This window comes from Schistocerca piceifrons, chromosome 2 (assembly GCF_021461385.2).
Source record: "Schistocerca piceifrons isolate TAMUIC-IGC-003096 chromosome 2, iqSchPice1.1, whole genome shotgun sequence".
NCBI classification, from domain to species: Eukaryota; Metazoa; Arthropoda; class Insecta; order Orthoptera; family Acrididae; genus Schistocerca; species Schistocerca piceifrons.
Window position 1 is genome coordinate 493368544 of NC_060139.1, and position 26027 is coordinate 493394570.

The 26027-nt window shown below is 37.4% G+C and overlaps 1 protein-coding gene across 1 annotated transcript in view; it reads left to right on the forward strand.

Annotated features, from left to right (window-relative positions):
- Window positions 1-3434: 3434 nt before the first annotated feature.
- The window catches only part of LOC124777720, a 37742-nt gene continuing 15149 nt past the window's right edge, over window positions 3435-26027 (forward strand). Inside the window, exons 1-2 of the mRNA XM_047253218.1 lie at window positions 3435-3643; window positions 21101-21353. Of these exons, the coding sequence (XP_047109174.1) occupies window positions 3555-3643; window positions 21101-21353 (342 nt within the window). The 5' untranslated portion in view covers window positions 3435-3554. The remainder of the gene's footprint in view (window positions 3644-21100; window positions 21354-26027) is intronic.

Here is a 26027-nt window from a genome sequence, read left to right on the forward strand (position 1 = left end):
AAGGTCTTGTGATTTGTTGTCTTCATTCTGGTTAATCAGAGGCACAGCCTCACTTAAATCTGCGTACCATGGCTCCCGTGTTGCGAATTCGTCGTTGAATGGCCCTTCACCGTACTATCCACTGTCTATTATATCAATGTTTGCTGATGGGTCTGAAACATCACAAAAAGCACCATTGTGTAAGGCAGCTGGCTTTAGAAGCAAAAAAATACCGAGCAATGTAAACACCAAATTCTTCGTACGTTGCTAGGTCAGAGATGGTAGACTACATGTGAAATCTTTGGAGAAACAAGTATTTGTGTGCCAGACAGTGTTGCCAATTTAGCTGGTAATAGCGACTTTTGCCTTCGTCTTAGCAACCAAAAAACAAAAAGGGCAAAAAAACTTTTTAGCGAAAAAATTATTTAGCGACTTATCTGGCTACTTTTGGAGTACTGACGACTTTTGAAGTTCAAATCAAAACTATTTTGGGCCAGTATTTTCATTAACAAAACTAAGATTTTAACTATAGAATGGGTACTACACTGACTTTGTTCTAGATTTACTAAGTTATATTAAGTTCTTAGCAGATGATGTAGTATTGTTCAGCATTTAGTAAAACTGAATGTGGGAATTGCCTACAGAGTAAGAAAACCTTAACTATAGAACAATTCATTATTCATTACCCACTAGCCTGTTATCATTGATAGCGTATCGATCTATAATTCTTCAAGTTTTGAACTCCCTTTATTTTTGGAATTGACAAAAAACATACTTAATATTAAGTATAATAAAATACATTTCTGTCCAGCAACCTCTAATTTTTCGAAATGTTAACTCAAAGTCAAATTATTACCACATGCACAGTGGTAACGCAAAAACAACTCGGTGGAGGTATCTCAGACATTATTACGTTTTAAACAATGAACGATAGGACTGATATCGAGTTACCGAGTGAGTAGATCGTTTCATGACCTCTAGTTCGCCTGAGTTTTAATGTATTTTCAGTGATTATAAATTGGTAAAATCTATGTTGTGATGGCTTACATAATGAATTTACCGCAGAAGAAGAAGCACTACGCTCAAAAATATCGGGATGCGTGGGAAGCAGAACCTGAATTCAATGGATGGCTGAACCCAGTCGTTGGAGACTTGTCCAAGGCAAGATGTCAAATATGTGCAAGAGAGTTTTATGCTAAATTGTGTGATATTAGAAAGCATTCGCGAAGTATTAAGCATAAACAAAAAATTGATTTTAAAAAAAACACCAACCACCTTACCTGTGAAAATTTTTCCGAAAACTACAGTTAGAATAACAAGCAGAGTGGAAGGCGCCCTTTCTTTATTTATTGCTGAACATTGTTGTATTTTAGCTGTAGATCATTTAGGAATACTGTCCAAGAAGGTGTTTTCCGGTGATGAGGGCGCTAAAAACAAGAAATTACATCGTACAAAGTGCACTAACATTATAACTGAAGTTTTGGCTCCATATTTTACACAATCATTGGTTGAAGCTATAGGTAACCAAAAATACAGTGTACTAATAGATGAATCCACAGATGTATCAATGTCTAAAATGCTAGGTGTCATTATACGGTACTATAGTGTAAACAACCAAATCATTAGATCAGCATTTCTCAAACTCGCTGTAGTAGAAACTGCAGATGCACGAAATCTGGCTGCTGTTCTTGTGAATTCTTTGAAAGATCTCAAACTTCCAATCGCTAATATGGTAGGAATTAGCACAGAAGATGCTTCTGCAATGGTTGGAATAAACAACGGGCTTTTCGAACAACACAAGAGAGAATATGGTTAGAAGCATTTGGTATTGATCCGTTGCATTTGTCACTCTCTTCAGCTTGTAGTTTCGCACGCCTCAGTGAATACCATACCTAGAAACATACAGTTTCTTGTACGGGAAACCTGCAATTGGTTCTCCATTTCACCCAAAAGACAAGAGGAATATGAAAAGGTTTATGAGACAATAAAGTGTGGAAATCAGCCACTAAAAATTTTGAAGGTCTGTGCAACACGTTAGCTTTCAATTGAACCAGCAATACGAAGAATTCTGGAGCAGTGGGAAGAACTAAAGCTACTTTTTCACTTGCCATGGTTCAAGACAATTGTTACACAACCGATCTTTTGTACAAGATGTATTGTGACGACTCAAATCACCTTTACATGCTTTTCCTTAAACTTGCTTTAAAAGACGTACAAATAGCAATAAAAGCTTTTGAAGGAGAAGACAATGACCTCACTAAATTACTAGATACACTCGTATTTCTCATGCAGTCACTCGGACAAAACATAGTTTTTCCAACTGTTGATTTGTTGACAACACCAGTTCCAAGCGAAAGTATGTACGCAAATTCGAACCATGGCTTTATGTTTGAACAGAAATTGTCTAAGTCAGGTTTATTTGAAGAAGAGATGCATTCAGTTTAGTCTGAAACTCATAAAAGAAATTCAACAAAGACTGCCAATTACTGTTACGAGCCTGAAAAAATGTCAATGCAGAATGTTGAAGAAACACTAAAAATGAACAAAAATAATGCTGTAGCGGATGTAGCCAAAGAACTGGGTTTTAGTGGCGATTTCATAGACGGTATACTGCAAGAATGGCATAATATCAACTTCATTAGGTGGAATAACACTACTAACACTGTTCGATTTTGGAGTGAGGTTTTGCAGTATAAAAATGCCCCAGGGGAGAATCCTTTTTCTTTGATTTCACAGCTAGCAATGACTGTTCTATGCCTACCGCATTCAAATGCAGAAGTGGAAAGAATATTCAGTTCTATGAACATTATGAAAACTAAACAACGTAACAGATTATCGTTAAAGACAATTAATGCTTTGATCATATTGAGAGACCAGCTGAAGAAACAAAATAAAGATTGTGCATCTTTTGACATACCGTCAGACGTATTGGAGCTTATTGGAATGAACAAAAGTTACTCTTTTGCGACGAAACCAGTCGAACTACAACATCATCTTTTGAGCGACGTTCAACCCTCTATATCAACTACAGTTCTGTCAGACATGAAACAGAAGAGTTACTCGATCTTCTGAGTGACGACGATGAATAGCTCACATACCGGTATGTATATATTTTGTAACCTAATTTGAGTTCTTGCTTTCTTTTGTTACAAATATAGTTGTATATTTCTAGTATATTTGACTACTGTGATTGAAACAACAATTTATGTATTGCGTCAATTATGATAACATGTTTAATTAAACGTTAGCGTATTTTGTATGTATGTTGTTGCAAGCGATGCATCATTTAATTAAGACAGTATAGCAATTACGTATGAGACAATTTTTATTAATATTTTATTACACCCCCCCCCCCCCTGGCTTATTGCACCATTCACAGCACGAAATTTTCAGTACGCCCCTAGTAAAATCAGTTTTAGCGACTTTTGATATTGAATCTAGCGACTCGGGTTTTTTAAAGTTGGCAATGGCAACACTGGTGCCAGATGTAAGCGACGACAGTGGAGTGCATGTAAACAACATGTTTGCTTATCTAAATATTTCCGGCGAATTGTGAATGTAATACTCTGTAACCAATGGAAGATTATGTAGAACATTTGTGGCGTTCAGCGGACAGTCTTCCACAGACAGGCACGGAAAATACGAAAGTTCGCTCATATTTATTGTAAGTAGGCCTTCTTTATTAGCGGCACCTTGTACCTAAAAGTCACTCATCTGTTTGACTAAACAGTAATACAACACACTTGACTTTGTTAACCAAGAAAATACAGGGATAACATTTCTACAATGTTTATTTCCGTTATTTTTGCACCTTTATTTATTGCGTAACTTTTAATGTGTTGAAAAAATAGCCTCCGGCATTCTTATGTTGATTGGCTTATGAAATTTATAATAATACTCTCTTGTATCCGACGTAACTGTTGTGTCAAACACTATTCGGCCGGCTCTTCGTAACGTCCGTTTCTGTGGGTGCACATTTCATACAGCTTAGAAATAATCAGTCATTCCGTCGTATTCCTTTCCAAAAATGTTGTGGTCTGGTTTTACTCCGGATAATCAGTTAGCCGTTGCATAAAACCTAGCATCAATTGTAAATACGCGACCTCAACATGACAGTGCCTACACAGTCAAAATGAGCAGACTAATTTCCTGCTGCGGAAGATTCCAGCTGTATCCCTGTTTTGATGATGGCTTATTATTATTCTTACACAGGATCATCAACTATTTAAAAAATAAAGTTGATGAGCCTAATATTCACTTAGGTATGAGAAGTACCTACTAATGAACACCAGCAAGCGAAGATCAGTTACAAATTTATGCACCACCTGGCTTTGAATTAATTACAAGTTTCTGCAGGCAAAAAGATGAATGATGAAGCGGCATTGATAAACGTTAGTACTGGCGCACATTTGCAATATAATTCCTAGTGTTAATCAGCACTGTATAGAAAATACACTGGGAGCAACTGCAGTGTTACTGCTCAAAGTAAAAATTATTATTGTATCATTATACTGTACACCATATTTTGATACTGAAGCATTTTCACATTTCTGTGAGAAAATCATAATATATTTGTAAAAAATGATTTAATTATGGTATATTAATTTTTGGTGATTTATATATTAACAGAAGATGGTTTTCTTAATACCTATGCAAAGATCACATGACCTATATTGCATTAATGATAATTCACCTAGAGGGTCATTCCATGTCAAGTCACCCAGGCCTTGACACCAACCATGTCAGATTTTGATGAAACTTGGTACAATTACTACTTTTATCATCCTGAAAGCACTTGTAAAAATTTTTTGCTCTATCTCTCATAGTTTTTCTTTTATAAATTTTTAAAGGTTTTAGATTTGGCGTTGTTTCAGCAGTCGGAAATAGTAACTTAAACGTGTCCTCACAACTAAAAAAAATTGTATGTTAAAGAATACTCAAGATATCAGTATGAAATTTTGGAATAAGTTTGTGTATTATATCTAAATGTTAAAAAAATTACCATAAAGATATATTAAAATCTTCCAAATGAAAAAAATTTATAAGTAGTTGTTGGGTTTCTTTTTGTTTAGTTTTACAAAAACTGCAATATCTAGAGTCTCAGACCTGATAGAAAGCTCAAATTTGTTTTAAAATACTCTTTAACTGTATAGGCTATTAGATAAAAGAAAAATTATGTTGGCTTTTTAACCTGTTCAATAGTTATCTAATTTTTTAAATAATATTAATTATATTTTAAAAATAAAAAGTACCAAGTGACTTAGACACCAAAAATAAGTTTTTGTCTTCTTGGAGTAACAACGTATGCTTGGATTTTGTTTTGTTATTCCTGTGTTTTGAAGTAAAAAATTATTACAGTGTTAAATAGTGCTTGGATAGTATTTTATTAAGTTTACTCGAACTTTCAGTAAGTACTGTTACTTAGTTTACAGAGATTCTTTTCCAATATCCTATAAAAGTAACCAGAACAGTAATCATACCAAAAGTGAAATCAGTATGTCAGATATTCAAACCTGTAGTGTAGGGTTATTTAAAAAATCTGACTGTTTCCAAACAACCTACACACCTTCAAAAAAGCTACAACCGGTACCTGAATTGAGTGAGGAAGAAAAAAATTTGATCCACTTACGATCTGGAATTAATCTGTGTGAATTTAAGAATATATGTTCACACCACAGCTACTACTTTTTAAATGTTTTTGAAAAGTATCAAACAACATGTGTAGACCCACTAAAAAAACACAAAAAGCCCATCAAAAGTCGCTGAGAAGTGTAGGCTTGGATCTTTCTAAACAATTACTGACAAAAAATAATAGCATAAAACCCGGACAAAAGCTTTGCTCAACATGCCGTAACTTTTGTGAGGAAAAATTAAGAGTTGAAGTCAATGAAAGTGAAACAGATGATGAAGTAATGGTTGAATTAGAATCATTGGAATCCAGAAATGAATCCCTCGTACAAACAAACATTGCTCTTGATAATTTAGGTTCAACACCGATAGTTTCATGGCTTGTCAGAACAAAGTAAAGGGTCTTATTTTAAAAGGAAGGTTAGTAGTATTGAAAAGACTGCAAAAAAGGCGGTTTCAAAAGCATTAAAATATGATGCACCAAGTTCTGATGATGATAAAGAAGATACAAGTGTGGTTGAGAATGCAAAGGATTTTGATGTAATGATTTCTCTTATGAAAGAGAAGATGTCATCTGTTGGAGGTCTAGAAAAATCCAGATTCTGACCTTGGCTCCAGATTCTTGGAGTCGAAATAAAGTGATGAAAGAATTTAATGTAAGTGAGTACATGGTGCGACAAGCTAGAAAGCTAAAATCTGAAAATGGTATTATGGAAACTCCTGGTCCAAAAAAAGGTAAAACTCTTTCTGAAAATACAGTAAGACTTGTAACAGATTTTTATGAAAAGGATGTAAGTTCCAGAGTGCTACCTGGAACAAAAGACAAAGTAAGTGTTCAAAAAAATGTGTACATGCAAAAAAGACTCATTTTGTGTAACTTGAGAGAACTCTATTATTCTTTCAAATGGGATAATCCCGAGGTAGAAGTAGGATTTTCAAAATTTAGTTTCTTGAGACCTAAATGGTGTATCCGTGCTGGTGCTGCAGGCACACACACTGTATGTGTATGCAGTATCCACCAGAATGTTAAACTATTATTGGATGCTGTGAAAATTGAAGAATCTTATAAAGACCTAATTAAGATGCTTGTGTGCAACACGGAAAACCAAAACTGCATGCTACATCATTGCGACAGCTGTCCTGCAAATGCTGCACTAACTGAGTACTTAACTGAAAAACTAAGTGAAGATCATGATTTAGAAGAAGAAATTGTAATCAGTCAGTGGGTTAACACAGACAGGCCAGAAATGATCAAACAGTCTATCAGTGTTGAAGACTACATTTCTTTATTGGTTAGGTCATTGAAAAAGCTCACCCCACACTCGTTTATAGCAAAATCTCAATCAGCAGCCTTTAAAAGATTGAAAGAAGACCCACCACCCAAAACAGCAATTATTGTGGTGGATTTCAGTGAAAATTATTCCTTTGCTATACAAAGTGAGATCCAAAGTTACCACTGGAATAGAGGTGCTTGTACTCTACACCCAGTTGGAGTTTTCCTAGGAAATGAGGAAAACAATGTTTTTGTTTCCAACTACTGTTTTATTAGTGATGACCAAGAACATGACACTGGTTTTGTTAACTTTGTACAAAAAGAAATTACAAAGTGGCTGTCATTACATCATACTGACATTGACTCAGTTCACTACTTTACAGATGGTTGTGCTGGGCAGTACAAAAATAGAAACTGTTTTAAAAATTTGACTGAACACTTGAGAGACTTTAATTTGAAGGCCCAACACTCTTTTTTTGCAACAAGTCATGGGAAGTTAATTTGTGATGGCCTAGGAGGAACTATTGAAAGAATTTTAAGGAAAGCCAGTCTACAGCTTTCAGATGAAGAACAAATAATGACAGCAATCGATGTGTACAAGTTTTGTGAAAAAAATATTGAAAACATTCATTTTCACTTTGTTGACAAAAAAGAAGCTGATTTGCTATGGTTAAAACTAGAGAAACGTTTTTTCAGCAACCCGAACCATTCCTGGAACAAGAAGTTTTCATAACTTCAAACCACTTCCAACAAACAACCTTGAAATTAGAAAGACTACAGATAGTGTAAAACCCTCCTTAGTATTTTCTTTCCATTCTTCTTCTGATTGGGTTCGTGTTGAACCATGGAAATCATGATGGTAACTGGTACTTTGGACAGGTAAAAACAATATTCAATGATGATGAAGATGCAGAAATTCTATTTCTACATCCTTCAGGACCAGCTGCATCATTTTATTGGCCTGAAAGAGAAGATTCTTGCATAGTGCCTTTGGAGCACGTAGTCTGTGTAGTAGACACACCTCAATCAAGCAGCACTGGAAGAATGTATTACTTCAAAAAAGACTGTATCAAAAGAACTGAAAGCTCTTGGATGAAGTGGAAAAACAGTTTGAATCAGCATTAATGTTTATCAAAAAGACAAAATTACTCAGAAAATTCAAAGTTTCAAGCAATCAGTTGGGTTATACATAAGTGTTGTAAGAACACTATCTTTGTACATAATTCTAATGTATTCTGCTATAATTAATAAACATGTTAAAAAGCCATCATTATTTGTGTATTATCAAGTAGCCTATATGTTTAAGAGTAAATTAAAACAAATTTGAGCATTCTATCAGGTCTGAGACTCTAGATATTGCAATTCTTATAAAACAAAACATCTGTTAAAAAAAAGAAAAAATACATATATATATTTTTTTTCATAGAAAATATTAATATATTTTAATAGTATCATTTTTATCTTCAAATATGTATAATAAATAAACTTGCTGCAAAAATTCATGATGTTATCTAAAAGAGTTTTTAAGATAAGCAATTTTAAAGTTTTGAATACAAATTAAATTTACCATTTCCAAAGGTTCGGCAAACGCAAAACATAAAAACTTTAAAAATTTATAAAAAAAACTATAAGAGATACAGCAAAAAAAATTTACAGGTGTTGTCAGGATGGTATTAGAACCATTTGAGCCAAATTTCATGAAAATCTAAGGAGGTGGGTGTAAAATTTATTTTTTATTGGGTGATTTGATATGGAATGACCCTAGAACAACTTTCCTGTCTTGATATTTTAGTCATGAATGTTTAGCAAAACTGGTCTGAGCCTGAATGTTTCACTATCTGTTTTTAAGAGACCACAAGGGTAAATTCAAAAGAGAAGTTCCTGTACCACACTGCATCAAAGTGAAGTGTATTAGACTTCTGGGTGATGAGAACATAGATTATTATGTAGACACTGTTAGAGATCAATCCAAATTCTCATCTTGATGATACATTTACATTATTTATCAATTTACTTGCAGATAACCTTATAACTTGTTGACCTAAAGAAGTATAAAAATATAAAGCAAAGCCAGGAAACGTGAGCTCCCACTTGTACATAAATTTTTCACGTGTGACCTGCAAAGAATTAAAACTCTTAGTGATGATTTCTTATAACAAACTGAAAAATTGTGAAGCAAAGAAAGTCAAATACATATAGTTAATAAGCAAATACAGGTCACAAATCACATTAGCCACATGGGAGGTGGATAATGATTACATCAGTATCTCTCAAAACAAATGTAAAGCCACTTTAGATGTTTTCAAGACCCAACTAATTAGAATTAAGATTGGCAAAAATACTTCCTCTGATTCTGTTATCTCTCTAGACGTTTCAGTACTTTCTTCATTAATGTCTGTGATTCAAGCAATACTGCTGCAGATGAAAAAACCGTATATTAGACCTCATCCTGAATGCTGGCTATGATAGCAACTTCCTTCAACGATTTGAACACATTGTTCCTGCCTTTCGGTAGAGAGAGGTTAAAGTAAGCAATAGCAAAGTAATTCACTCAGTCAAGACATTTATGGTCTCTCCAACACAATGATAAAAAACATAGCACACCTACTACTTTCCTAATTAACTTGATATTTAGTAGTGACCATTTCACTTCATCCTTAAAAATGTCAATTCTTACACCTCTACTCATGTCCTAATAATTGCCACCCAGCCCTCTCTTCTACCCATCCTTCAAAAGTAATAGAGTATTGGGTGCAGCTCCAAATCTATTTATTCATTAATCTGTGAACAAGTAACATTCAGAGTGGCTCATAATATGGTTTCACGGCCAGTTTGTCAATGGTGAAAGCAACTGAAGGTATATATAACAAAGAGAAAGAACTCGATAGAATATGATTACAAGATTATTAGTGACTGTCTGGAGAATGTCACATTGTTTGGATATTTAGGAGTAATACAAAGAAGGGATATGTGGTGAAATGATCACTTGAGATCAGCATGAGAAATGGCGAATGAAAAACTTAAATTTGCTGGAAGGATTCTGGTAACATGTGAGTGCACTTGCGAAGCAAATTATGTACAATATGTGAATATGGTGTCCAGTGTTTTAATTCATTGTCAAATAAGAGTGACAGTTGTGATTTGATGAATCAGAAGAAAGCCTACACTGCTAGGATCATAATAGGATTGGAATAGCCCACATGAAAGTGAAACAGAAATGCTCAAGGATTTAAATGGGAATCCTTGGAAAAAAGACAAAATATGAGGGAAGATTGAAAAGTAACACACAGTAATTGGAAACACGGAAGCGTCCGATCCCGCCCGTCTGCTTTGACCCATGACGTCACAAATATGGCGGAAACGACCGTAAACCACGATTCCAATATGGTGCATATAAAGTCGTTATGTACACAAAAATACATCGAAAAACAAACACACACACTTCCAACAAAAAGCCCTATGACACAAACAGGACAAGTGCGGAAAATGGTGGGGTTTTTGGATGGGGACAAACTAAATATAAACAAATTTAGACACCCACCCCCATACAAAACCACACAAAATGACGAAAAAAACCGACATCACAAAACTCCGCAAATACCACTAAACACAATATTATCTGGAATCGGACACTTCCCTTGACCTATATAGCTCAACAGCAGCTCCCAATCCCAAAAATTAGGATCAAACACTTCCCTTGACCTATATAGATCAAAAACATCTCCTGATACCAAAACCATCACACACAGCCACACATTGGGATCGAACACTTCCCTTGACCTGTACAGCTCGACAGCAGCTCCAGATCCCATAAATTGGGATCAAACACTTCCCTTGGCCTATATAGCTCAACAGCAGCTCCCGATCCCATAAATTAGGATGAAACACTTTCCTTGATCTATGTAGCTCAAAAACGTCTCCCGATACCAATACCAACATTCACAGCCACACATTTCAATATAACACTTCCCTAGACCCCAACACACAACACATACATTAAAAACAAAAAATAAAAACTTACCACAAAAAAAGTTCCGGCGCCACAAACTAGGTTGGCCACCACAATCTCTCTCTCTCTCTCTCTCTCTCTCTCTCTCTCTCTCTCTCTCTCTCTCTCTCTCTCTCTCACACACACACACACACACACACACACACACACACAAAAACCAATGAAAAAATACTCGACTAAAAGAAAGACCCGACCCACCCACACCTCAACAACCACCCCCCAACCAACCCAACCCCCCCTTCATCCCAAAATAAAAAACCCATAAACAAAAACCAAATGCAACATAAAAAAATCTGTCACACACTACAACTCAACAAAAACTTCAACAAAATAGATCCTCCACAACTAAAACACAAACCAACACACTCCCTCCCCCCCTTTCACAAACATTAAATAAACCAACCACCCCATCCTGAGCCGCACCCACCTACCCAAGCCACCCTAACTAACCACTTTTGGCCTATAAATTTTTCTAACAGCCCTTAAAAAAACCCGAAAAACTCAGTAGCCCTCAGGGACACTCTTCTGCCAACAGTACTCATCTAAATGAAGGTTGGAAGAGCACCTCTTTCCCCTCCCAAGAACTGACTTAACAGCCCTCCACATCCCCTCTACTGCATTTGTGCAAGCCCCTGTCTCATAATTTTTGAACTCTAAGCTATGGTTAACAACTAAATGATGGAATCCCCTCTCACCCAACCCCCCCCCCCCCTATGAAGAAAATGCATCTGAAACTACTGTGGACCCCGGTTCTATGTACTCCTCAATTAACCCGCCATAGACCTCCCTTCCACAACCCTAAAAACACATTCAGAACACCCACTCCCCGGAACAACAGCCCCCCCCCCCCCTCCCCCACACCCAGACACCAACCACAGACTTACCCCTCCCATACTTCCTTTTCCCAAACTGCGACTTGTCCACCTCCACAACAACCCCATGCTCCTCTCCCCTCGCCCCCCCCCCCCGCCCCCCCCCCCCCCACAGCTTACCACTGTACTTAAGGAACTCGGAACACACTTCACAGCAAAAAGAAAACTATTCAAGCACATTCCTCTCACTCACACCAGTCTCATGCGTGCAAAAACTGTGTGGGGATCTATAACAAAAATAATAAGTCACCAGTACAATCTCGTGCTTGCCCAACCTAGACTTCTCAAACCAGTAATCATGCCGTATGGAACGCCAAATGTCATCTTTTCGACAGCACCACATATAACCGTCCCTGGTTTGAGATGCCGGAACTTTAGCCAACTCCATTTCCTCACAACAAATAGAGCACTTCACAACCTCGGTAATTAAACCGAAAAGCTGCAAAATCTTTATCAGTTCCAAAGGAGTGTTCCCCATCATATCCCTCAGATGCGCACTGTTAATTTTATCTGTCTGATCCATTCCTGAACAAAAACAACAACCAATTAATTTTACTAAAATTACCACACAACGTACAGCGAACAACACTAAATTAACCTTCACACAAAACCACAAAATTGTTAACTCACTGAAACGACTTCCACTACAAACATAGCCTACACTCAAACAATTCTGGATAATGAGCAAGAGCAAACTGAGCCCATTACACCACGCAAACCCTGAACATACCACCAGAGGGCACAACAAATCACAACACAATGACATCTACAAACACACCATACTCACAAACCAAGCTCCGCACCGTCATGACGTCACACACCACAACACCCTTACGTCACGGGTCAAAGCCGACGCGTGGGATTGGACGCTTCTGTCAACCCCAGTAATTTTATTACCAAAAAGTTGAATAGGTAATGAAACAAAAAAATCACAAATGAACTTACATCTTTTGCCTACTTTTTTACATAGTCACCAACATTCTCAACACATTATCGCCATCGTTTTATCAGTTTCAATATGCCCTGTTGGTAGAAGTCCATTTGGTTGGAGTATAGCCACCTGTGGACTGCCAATTTCACTTCTGCATCTGTCGTCAGCCTGGAATTTCCTCATGGGATCAAACAGATGAAAATTCAGCAGTGCAAGTTCAAGATTCTGGAGCACCTCCCAACCAAATTTGGCAGTTTTCTCACAAATAGGAACAGCAACATGGGGATGAGCATTGTCATGAAGAAGTTTGACACCGTCAGCGTTTATGTTGGGGTGTTTATCGTGAAGGGCACGACGCAGCTTAACAAAAGCTTTAATGAAGCCTGCAGCATTCATAGTGGTCCACCAATGACACGCCGTGCATATCCTACAGCACTGTCACAAGCGCTTCGCAGCAGATTGAGTCACTTTGAATTTTTTTGTATCCAACCAGCATGTTTCCGCTCCATAGAGGGCTGCCTGGTGTCAGACAAGTAGTGGTAGGCCCACGACTCATCACCAGTGATGATTTCTTTCAGAATGTCATGCCCTTCTGCAGAGTAACGTGTTAAGTGATCCAAGCTTGTCATCATTTGCTTGTGGTTATCTCTCAGGTTCTAATGCACCCATTGAGCACCAACTTTATGAAATTTCAGTGTGTTGTGAACAGTATCATACCTCCCACCGTAGGATACTTTGAACTGCTGCAATAAGATTTGCAATTCCACATGCCAGTCATTTGAAATTGCTGCCACAATGGCTCTGACATTCAGTGAGGTTGCAGCAGTTACCAGTTACCTGGAGTGTGGGGAATCACTAAGATTCACACGGCCCTCTTGAAAGAATATACACCACCTGGAGACATTGCTATGGTCCATTCAGTTGTCCCCATACATGCCATGCATGTTCCTGTGCACTTCATTAGGTTTATGCCCTTTGGCCCACAAATATTGATTTACATTTTACTGTTATTCACAAGTTGACAACAGTAACATGTGCTCCATGCTTGTTTCGTAGTTTGGGCTTTTCACGCTAGAGGTGTACATGAAAACAAGATACCCTATGTAGCGCAAACTTCAAAATGTATGGTATTGAAATTTCAACATTCCAGCTGCAAGAACAGGGGAGTAAAAAACTACTGTGTGATACTTTTCAATTCTCCCATGTGATTAACAAGGAATGCTGTTGAGTAAATTTAATAAACCTATATTTGGGAAAGACTGCATGTTGATTCTGCTGCCATCTACATCTGTGTGATTACTCTACTATTCACAATATAGTGCCTGGCAGAGGGTTCAGTGAACCACCTGTCTCTCTAACGTTCCACTCTCGAATGGCGTGCGGGAGAAACGAGCACTTAAATTTTCCTGTGAGAGCCCTGATTTCTCTTATTTTATTGTGATGATCCTTTCTTCCTACATAGGTGGGTGCCAACAGAATGTTTTCACAATCAGATGAGAAAACTGATGATTGAAATTTCATGAGACGATCCCGTCGCAACAAAAATCACCTTTGTTTTAATGATTGCCACTCCAATTCACGTACCATGTCTGTGGCACTGTCACCCCTATTTCATAATAATACAAAATGAGCTGCCCTTCTTTGAACTTTTTCGATGTCATCTGTCAGTCCCACCTGATACTGATCCCACAACACACAGCAGTACTCCAGAATAGGGTGACAAGCAAGTTGTAAGCTGTCTCTTTAGTAGACCTGTTGCACCTTTTAAGTGTTCTGCCAATGAATCGCAGTCTTTGGTTTGCCCTACCCGCAATACTACCGATGTGATCATTCCAATTTAGGTTATTTGTAATTGTAATCCCTAAGTATGAACTTACAGCCTTCAGGTTTGTGTGAATTACCACGTAATTGAAATTTAGCGGATTTCTTTTAGTACTCATATGAATAACTTCACACTTTTCTTTATTCAAGGTCAATTGCCACTGTGCACACCAAACAGATATCGTATCTAAATCATTTTGCAATTCATTTTGGCCATCAGATGACTTTTGTTGTTGTCGTTGTGGTCTTCAGTCGTGAGACTGGTTTGATGCAGCTCTCCATGTTAATCTATCCTGTGCAAGGTCCTTCATCTCCCAGAACCTACTGCAGCCTACATCTTTCTGAATCTGCTTATCATATTCATCTCTTGGTCTCCCTCTACGATTTTTACCCTCCACGCTGCCCTCCAGTACTAAATTGGTGATCCCTTGATGCCTCATAACATGTCCCTTCTTCTAGTCAAGTTGTGCCACAAACTCCTCTTCTCCCCAATCCTATTCAATACTTCCTCATTAGTTATGTGATCTACCCATTTAATCTTCAGCATTCTTATGTAGCACCACATTTCGAAAGCTTCTATTCTCTTCTTGTCTAAACTATTTATCTTCCATGTTTCACTTCAATTCATGGCCACACTCCATACAAATACTTTCAGAAATGATTTCCTGACACTTAAATCTATACTCGATGTTAACAAATTTCTCTTCTTCAGAAAAGCTTTTATTGCCATTGCCAGTCTACATTTTATATCCTCTCTACTTCGACCATCATCAGTTATTTTACTCCCTAAATAGCAAAACTCCTTTACTACCTTAAGTGTCTCATTTCCTAATCTAATTCCCTCAGCATCACCCGACTTAATTCGACTACATTCCATTATCCTCGCTTTGCATTTGTTTATGTTCATCTTATATCCTCGTTTCAAGAGACTGTCCATTCCATTCAACTGCTCTTCCAAGTCCTTTGCTGTCTCTGACAGAATTACAATGTCATCGGTGAACCTCAATGTTTTTACTTCTTCTCCCTGGATTTTAATACCTACTCCGAATTTTTCTTTTGTTTCCTTTACTGCTTGCTCAATATACAGATTGAATAGCATCAGTGAGAGGCTACAACCCTGTCTCACTCTCTTGCCAACCGCTGCTTCCCTTTCATGCCCCTCGACTCTTATAACTGCCATCTGCTTTCTGTACAAATTGTTAATAGCCTTTCACTCCCTGTATTTTACCCCTGCCACCTTCAGGATTTGAAAGAGAGTATTCCAGTCAACATTGTCAAAAGCTTTCTCTAAGTCTACAAATGCTAGAAACGTAAGTTTGCCTTTCCTTTATCTTTCTTCTAAGATAAGTCGTAGGGTCAGTATTGCCACACGTGTTCCAGCATTTCTACGGAATCCAAACTGATCTTCCCCGAGGTCGGCTTCTACCAGTTTTTCCATTTGTCTGTAAAGAATTCGCGTGAGTATTTTGCAGCTGTGACTTATTAAACTGATAGTTTGGTAATTTTCACATCTGTCAACGCCTGCTTTCTTTGGGATTGGAATTATTATATTCTTCTTGAAGTCTGAGGGAATTTCGCCTGTCTGATACATCTTGCTCACCAGATGGTAGAGTTATGTCAGGACCGGCTCTCCCAAGGCCGTCACTAGTTCTAATGGAATGTTGTCTACTTCCGGGGCCTTGTTTCGACTCAGGTCTTACAGTGCTCTGTCAAACTCTTCACGCAGTATCATATATCCTATTTCATCTTCATCTACATCCATTTCCATAATATTGTCCTCAAGTACATCACCTTGTATAGACCCTCTATATACTCCTTCCACCTTTCTGCCTTCCCTTCTTTGCTTAGAACTGGATTTCCATCTGAGCTCTTGATATTCATACAAGTGGCTCTCTTTTTCTCCAAAAGTCTCTTTAATTTTCCTGTAGGCAGTATCTATCTTACCCCTAGTGATATAAGCCTCTACATCCTTGCATTTGTCTTCTAGCCATCCCTGCTTAGCCATTTTGCACTTCTGTCGATCTTATTTATGAGACATTTGTATTCCTTTTTGCATGCTTCATTTTCTGCGTTTTTATATTTTCTCCTTTCATCAAAAAAATTCAATATTTCTCCTGTTACCCAAGTATTTCTGCTAGCCCTCGTATTTTAACCTACTTCATACTCTGCTGCCTTCACTACTTCATCCCTCAGAGCTACACATTCTTCTTCTACTGTATTTCTTTTCCCCATTCCTGTCAATTGTTCCCTTATGCTCTCCCTGAAACTCTGCACAACCTCTGGTTCTTTCAGTTTATGCAGGTCCCATCTCCTTAAATTCCCACCTTTTTTGCAGTATCTTCAGTTTTAATCTACAGTTCATAACCAATAGATTGTGGGCATAGTCCACAACTGCCCCTGGAAATGTCTTACAGTTTAAAACCTGGTTTCTAAATCTCTGTCTTACCATTATATAATCTATCTGAAACCTTCTAGTATCTCCAGGGTTCTTCCATGTATACAACCTTCTTTCATGATTCTTGAACCAAGTGTTAGCTATGATTAAGTTGTGCTCTGTGCAAAATTCTACCAGGCGGCTTCCTCTTTCATTTCTTCGCCCTAATCCATTTTCACCTACTATGTTTCCTTCTATTCATTTTCCTACTGTTGAATTCCAGTCACCCATGACTATTACATTTTCGTCTCCCTTCACTACCTGAATAATTTCTTTTATCTCATCATACATTTCATCAATTTCTTCATCATCTGCAGAGCTAGTTGGCATATAAACTTGTACTACTGTAGTAGGCATGGGCTTCGTGTCTGTCTTGGCCACAATAATGCGTTCACTATGCTGTTTGTAGTAGCTTACCCGCACTCCTATTTTTTTTATTCATTATGAATTCTACTCCTGCCTTACCCCTATTTGATTTTTTATTTATAACCCTGTATTCGCCTGACAAAAAGTCTTGTTCCTCCTGCCACCGAACTTCACTAATTCCCACTATATCTATCTTTAACTTATCCATTTCTGTTTTTAAGTTTTCTAACCTACCTGTCCGATTAAGTGATCTGACATTCCACGCTCCAATCCATAGAGTGCCAGTTTTCTTTCTCCTGATAACGGCGTCCTCATGAGTAGTCCCTGCCCAGAGATCTGAATGGGGCACTATTTTACCTCCGGAATATAAGAGAATGCCATTATCAATTAATCATACAGTAAAGCTGAATGCCTTCGGGAAAAATTGTGGCTGTAGTTTCCCCTTGCTTTCAGCCGTTCACAGTACCACAACAGCAAGGCCATTTTGGTTAGCGTTACAAGGCCAGATCAGTCAATCATCCAGACTGTTGCCCCTGCAACTACTGAAAAGGCTGCTGCCCCTCTTCAGGAACCACACATTTGTCTGGCCTCTCAACAGATACCCCTCCGTTGTGGTTGCACCTACGGTATGGCTATATGTATTGTTGAGGCACGCAAGCCTCCCCACCAACGGCAAGGTCCATGGTTCATGGGGGAGGGGGGGGGGGGCAGATGACTTTACAAGATGGTAAATGACAGCATCATCTGCAAACAATCTAAGAGGGCTACTCAGATTGTCTCCTACATACTTAATACAGATCAGGAACAATAGAGGGCCTGTAATGCTTCCTTGGGGAACACCTGATATTACTTCTGTTTTACTTGATAATTTTCCATCTATTACTATGAACTGTGACCTGTCTGACAGGAAATCATGAATCCAGTCAGGACAACTAAGGCAATATTCCATAGGCATGAAGTTTGGTTAGAAGACATTTGTGAGGAACTGTGTCAAAAACCTTCTGGAAATCTAAAAATATGGAATCAATTTGACATCCCCTGTCGATAGCACTCATCACTTCATGCGTATAAAGAGCTTGTTGTGTTTCACAAGAACGATATTTTCTGAATTTGTGCTGACTCTGTGTCAATCATTTTCTTCGAGGTAATTCATAATGTTTGCACACAGTATATGTTCCAGAACCCTGCTGCAAATCGACATTAGTGATATGGGCCTGTAACTCAGCAGATTACTCCTATTTCCCTTTTTTGGTATTGATGTGGCTTGAGCAGTTTTCCAGTCTTTAGGTGCAGATCTTTCTGTGAGCAAGTAGTGGTATATAATTGCTAAATATGGGGCTATTGTATCAGCACTCTGAAAGGAACCTGGCTGGTATACAATCTGGTCCAGACGCCTTGCCTTTATTTAGTGATTTAAGCTACTTTGCTACTCTGAGAATATCTACTTCTATGATTCTCATCTTGGCAGTTGTTCTTGATTGGAATTCGGGAATATTTACTTCGTCTTCTTTGGTGAAAGAGTTTTGGAAAACCGTGTTTATTAACTCTGCTTTTGTGGCAGTGTCATCAGTGACTTCACCATTGTTATAAGTGAAGTTATTGATTGCATCTTGCCACCAGTGTGCTTTATGTATTACCAGAATCTCTTTGGGTTTTCTGCCAGATTCCAAGACAGAGTTTTGTTGTGGAAATTATTATAAGCATCTCACATTGAAGTATGCGCTATCTTTCGAACTTCTGCAAAACTTTGCCAATCTTGGGATTTTGCATTCTTTTAAATTTGGCAAGCTTTTTCGGTTGCTTCTGCAACAGCGATCTGAACCATTTTGTGTACAATGGGGGACAGTACCATCACTTATTAATTTATGTAGTATAGGCTATATCTCTCAATTGCTGTCGATACTATCTCTTTGAAATTATTCCACATCTTTTCTACACTTATATGATCAGAATGGAAGGAGAGGAAACTGTCTCTTAAAAAGGTGTTAAGAGAATTTTTATCATTTTTTTTCAAATAGATGTACTTTGCATTTCTTTTTAATGGTTGAGGGTGTTATGCTATTCAGCCTAGCACCAGCTGCCTTGTGGTCACTAATCCCTGTAACAGTCATGATACTTCCTATTTGTCCAGGATTATTTGTTGTTAAGAGGTCAAGTATGCTTTCTCAACCATTTATGCTTAGAGTGACCTCATGAACTAAGTGTTCAAAACAATTTTCTGAGAAAACATTCAGTACAGTTTCAGATGATGTTTTACACCTGCTGCCGGCTTTAAACGTATAATTTTTCCAGCCTATGAGGGTAGATTGAAGTCATCACCAACTATAAATGTATGATTAGGGTACCTATTTGAAATGAAACTAAAGTTTTCTTTGAAGTGTTCAGCAACTATATCTTCTGAGTCTGGAGGTCAGTAAAACAATCCAATTAATAGTTTAGTCTGATTGTCAAGTGTATTCTCTACCTACACTATTTCACAGGAACTATTTACTTCAATTTTGCTACAAAGTAAACTATTTCTGACAGCAGTAAACCCTCCACCTCCAACTGTATTTAATCTATCCTTTCTGAACACTGTTAGGTTTGAAAAAATTTTGGCTGAACTTATTTCGACCTTTAGCCAGCTTTCCATACCTATAACTATTTGAGCTTCAGTGCTTTCTGTTAGCTCTTGGCGCTCTGGTTCTATCCCAGCACAGCTACGACAATTTACAAATACAATACCAATCATCTTTACAACTACCTTATTATGTTTTACCTGCTCCCTTTTAGACAGACATCCTTTCCATGGTTTCCTGAGACCCTCTAACCTAAAAAACCATCCAGGCCCTTCCACACAGCCCCCGCTACCTGTGTAGCCACTTCATGTGTGTAGTGGACTCCTGACCTATTAAGTGGAACCTGGAAACCCACCACCCGATAGTGCAAGTTTAAGAATCTGCAGCCTACACGGTCATAGAACTGCTTGAGCCTCTGATTCAGACCCTCCACTGGGCTCTGCACCAAAGGACCACAGTTGGTTCTATTGATGCTGCTGCAGATGGTGAGCTCCGCCTTACTCTTGCAAGCAAGACTGGCAGTCTTTACCATTTCCGCTAGTCGAATCTCCTCCGATCCAAAGTGACATATGGCATTGGTACCAGCATGAGCCACCACCTGCTGTTGGCTACAAATTGTACTCTTCATGGCATCTGGAAGCACCCTTTCCATACATCTGGGATGACTCCTCCCAGCATGCACACAGACGGCACACTGGCTTCCTTCCCCTCCGTGGCACCCATGTTCCTAAGGGGCCATATCATTATATATCTTGCATAGGGAGCATAAAAATAAGAGAAGAGAAAGATTAGGGCATGTAAAGACACAGTCAGTTTTCTCCGCATAAATTAGAAATGTAATAGGGCTGTTTTTCACAGGAAATATCCTCTGCCAAGCACCAAACAGTGGTTTGGAGAGTACATGTGTATATGGGGAAAGGTGACAATTGTTTAAAGTACTAGACTCACATTTAAGATAAGTGTTGCTCATCCTGATTTTATTTTCCCATTATTTTAGCACTTTAGTGAGTACTGTGATGGTTTCTTTCAAAGGGTGATGACCAGTTTCCTGCCTGACCCTTACCCAATGAAAGATTGTGCTCAGCCTGTAATAATGTCTTTGTTGATGGGGTATTAAACCCCAATTTTCATCTTTCTTTTCTAATATTTAGCTTTACTTCACAGTATGCTTTTAGATCATAAGTTGTAATTTTTGTTTTTGACACTTTATTTCTTTATTTCCTTTTCAGATCTCTTTGCAAGGAAATTTTAGCAAAGGAAGGTCTTGAACCACCAAGCAAATTCTTTGGTGGATATACAATATGTAAATTTTGTTTAAATCATTGGAAATCAGGACGATTTACAGTTAGAATTCTTCCTAGGGTAGTTCCTGGTAAACGAATGAAGAAAATAATTCGAAAAAAGCTCTCAGATACAATATCTCTGAACAAGCATGAGCTGCGTCTCTTTGAAAGATATGAAAAGAGCAACACCAATAAATTGGTAAGGTAGTAGTTGTTTGATATTTATCTATAATGCTTGCTGTAAGAGAAAAATCCAACTTGTGCTTGGTGAAACAAGTGCCAGTGTTATGTCTACTGTCTTTCATAGTGTACTCTGTGACAGGTTTATGTTATGTTAACTGTGTAAGAACTCTGTCCTTTTATCCAACTTGTCATCCACTAATATAAAAAGATTACTGTATTTCTCACACCGTTCATTGAAGTTTTCCATCAGCCTTGTAACTTCCTGAACTGCCCTCTTGCCTTTACTCAACTCATTTTGATACAGTCGGTTTCATATCTTTGTGGTTTCCACTGCAGAGAAAATTCCCCAATGTAATCTTTTATTGTTACCCTTTCATAATCTATCATAAGACAGATTACATTAAAGGAAGACTTGTCTGCCACCAACTTCAGTGGCTTTATAACTTATCGTAAGACATAGTACATCAAAGGAGGAATTGTCTGCTACCAACTTCAGTACCACAGAACGTGTTTTATGTCATTTGCATTACCCCAGCCAGTAAAAGTTACATAAAGGACTCCCCTCGAATTTTTCAGTATGGCGCAGCTGTAAGCATTAGGCTTACAACCGATCAGTTTGTTACCACAACCAGATATTGTTTTTCCACATTTGTTGGCTTCGCCAACTCACAACCAAAGTGTCACCTTCCAACCTAACCTAGGCCTCAGGCTGCCACATTTTAAACCCCTCCCCAACCACCCACAGCCCCCCGGCCTCCATTTGGTCTACTTGCTTTTATTGTTTCCGTAACTTTCTTTTTCACACTTACCATTTACTGCCATCATTTTTCATGTAAATTTTCCATTCTCTTATACTTATTTTCTTTTTCACTTCCTTTCCAATGGTATAGTAAAAGCTATTTACTCCCTATTATTTTCCTCATTCAATTTTGGATTCTGCTACCAGTTTGGTTTTATCTAAGTCTGTCCATTCAGTTGATCATTGTAGCACCTCTGATTTATTGACTGGCCTTCTCTACTACTTATAATTTCAAGTTTTCAAAACTCTTCTGTTACCAGCATTTCATTGTTGATTGCTACTTCATAGTGCTTTCCTATGTACTTCCTAACCCAGAGTTGAGGGAACCGTAAGTAATCAATGATTAGTTTTTTTTTCCCCACAATCTTTCTCACTTTTTTTCCAATACAGGAACCCAGATATCAGCAGTGTTGTGACTTGGTTGTTCATGTCTGTCTCTGTCGTTGCTCAGAAGTGGTTTAAAACTCCAGCAGTTTAGGATAGTGAGGAATTCAATTTTGTAAAAGAGCCCTATTTAAGAATGTTAAAAATCAGTCGTTTCTGCCAGGATTGTGATTGTTGGCCTTTTATTTGCAAACTGAAATCTCTGTCTTATACATCTTGCCACAAGCTTACAGTTATTATGATATGAGATTTCTAACTGTTCTGGGTCCAATTGATTTACTCAAAATGTGACAAAAAATCACTAGCATTACTTTGTGTTGTCTAGTATATTCGACTAAGTGAAGCAATCTTCGAAGATTCTGTGGATAAGCAGCTCACATTGTACCAATGTGATCAGAAAAATGTCTTCCTGTCACTGTTGTATTCTTTGTTTCTAAGAATAGTAGCCCTACCTTCATTTTTTGTGCAACAATCAGCTTTCCTTTATCTGTCATTATCATAAGCTCATGGTTTCACTCACTGTTCCTATCAACAAACAACATTATGTGGACAATTTGAAAGGTAACATGCCAGTGTTAAAGATTCAAAAACAGAATTACTTTTGACGATACTTTGTGCACCACCCTGTAATTTCTCACCTAATTTATGGCATGCATTCCTTTTATATTCCATTTCTACACTGTGGTTTGCTTGTCGTATGACAGTTAGCTATCTGCCACACACATATATCTACCTGACCCAGTCTTACAGAGAAATTTTCTAAGCCTATGCATTAAAACTATAAAGTTCATTATGTCCACTGTGTGGTGAAGTAACTGTGCTACTGATGTTTTTACCCTCATTTATATTGTGTCATGTGCCAGGTGTTCTGATGGGATGTAATTCAAATCTGTTGATGATCAAGATCAACTTAGGCCCTGTCATCCAATGATGCAAATCTTAGAGAAAGACAAAAGTGTTCTTGACAACTTGCCTGTTAATTGTAATTCCTTGTTCAGATAATTTATTCCCATAAATAGCAAAACATGTTGTTCACCTTGATTTATGATATCTTTCTTAGATGCTGGACAGATATAGGATTGGAAGTATATACTTGTCACAAATGTATATGCAGAACTTATTAGATTGTGCAGTGTTGTATACAGTCTTTTAACTAGAAATAATGTCCCATTAATTTTTACACATTTAGCTGGTATCATTTGACACAGCGTCTCACTGTGCTGAGTATTCTCAGAACAAACGCAATGTGCTTGCAATGAGTTAATATTACTAGCAGCATTGTTCCCTTTCACAATGTGGTCCATCATAAAATTCTCCTAATTTCACATCAACTAGTGGAAGTATTCCAACTTATTCATTTATTTATGTAGGTACTTTCATGCTCAATGGACCATTTGCATGATAAATCATAATGACGTGGAATGATCATTTTACATTCACATCGGAAATAAATGTGCCTATGTGTTGAAAATTTATAGGTTTTTTATTTTATTTTTTAAAAATGTTCAGAGGTAAGTAATTCTTACCCTCCACATTTTACACATTACAATAATAGTTACTCTTCTACAGAATAAAAGGAGTTGTCAAAGAGAAACATTTTTCAGTTTATTTTCAAATTTTACTTTACTGTCTTTCAGACACTGGATAAGCGGTTAAAAATTTCTGTTGAACCAGAGTGCACTTCTTTTTGTGCTAAATACAACCTTAATGCAGAGTAATGAATGTCATTTTTCTTTCTGGTGTTGTAATTCTGCATTATTCCTATCAAACTGCACTGGATTTTATATGGCAAATTTCATGAGGGAATAAATATATTGTGAAGCTGTAGTCAAAACACCCAACTCTTTAATCATATGTGTACAAGATAATTGTGGGCATGCACCACATATTATTCTTACAGCATGTTTTTGAACAGCAAAGACTTTCTTTCTTAAGGATGAGTAACCCCGAACATTATTCCATGTGACATTATTGGATGAAAATGAGCAAAATGTGTCAATTTACTGATTTGTTTCTCCCCGAGATTTGCTATGATTCCAAGTGCAAATGTGGCTGAACTAAATGTACATTCTCCAGTTTAAACCTAAGAAGTTTGAAATGTCCACCCTATTTATTATTTCTTCACTATGTGTTAAACTTATCATTTGTGTACTACCCCAAACTAAATATGGTGAGTCTTTTCAAAGTCGAGGATGAGGCTATTTGCAGAAAACCACTCAATTGCCCTTTTAAGAACAGTCTGTACCATTTCTTCCATTTCACTATGTACGCTTGGATTGATTACGATTTTAGTGTCATCTGCAAAAAGAGATTATTCTGCTTATTGTATATTAGACAGAAGATCGTTTACATGTATGAGGAACAATAGTGAACCTAAGATTGAGCCGAGGGAACCCGATATGTGATTTCTTCCGCATCAGAATAATGTCTCTGGACTACATTTGTTGAATTACTAAGTACAGCTTTCTGCATTCTTTTGGCTAGATATGGTGTCATCCATTGATTTGCTATACCATTAATCCCAGTAAACCTCAATTTATCTAGGAGAATACAGGGATCTCATGGTTAAATGCCTTAGATAGGTTGCAGAAAATACCAACCACTGCAATTTTATTATTTGATACTTGTTAAAATTTTTACCTTCAGTACTGTACCCTTTCAGAATAATTTTTACAAGGATGGTTGTACTGAATCCTGAATTAAGTCCAGTATCCAAACTAAATTTCTCTTCCAGATCTATATGTTGCTTCCTGTTTTTCTTTCATAGTTAACTAAAATGGTTCCATATCTGCAGTGCAGGACTGGCATACTAAGCATCTTGGCTATACCTGTGTATGACTCTATCTTTTTCTTTTTTCATCTCGGCTATAAATCTGTTGAACAAACGACCCAGCATTTCACATCTGATCCAAAACCATCCTACATTCAAGAGGATACTGTAGTTTTTGCTGCTGTTACATTACATTAACACTTGTTCCGTAGATTGTGAATACGACATTCGGTAATGATGTTTGATGTGTCAGCTTAACATAAGTTTTCTTTGTGCAGAAATTCTTTTTCCTATTTCATATCTAAAAAAATTATCTAATCTTTTGCAATTGCTATTTCATATCAAAAAATTCATATGTTGAATAAAAGGAGTTGTCATTCAGAAATTCTTTTAATTTGTTTTTAAATGCTGGTTGGCTGTCTGTTAGACTTTCAATGCTCTTTGGTAGATGACCAAGGATTTTTGTGGTAGCATAATTCATCCCTTTCTGTGCTAAAGTCAGATTTAACCCAGAATAGTGACGGTCATCCTTTCTTCTAGTGTTGTAGCTACGCACTTTGCTATTATTTTTGAATTGAGATGGTTTATTAATAACAAATATTCATAAGTGAATATATGTATTGTGAAGGTACTGTGAATTTCCCAAGTTATTTAAATAAATGTCTGCAAGGTGATCTTGGGTGGGCTCCAGCTATTATTCTGATTACATGCTGTTGTGCAATGAATACTTTTTTCCT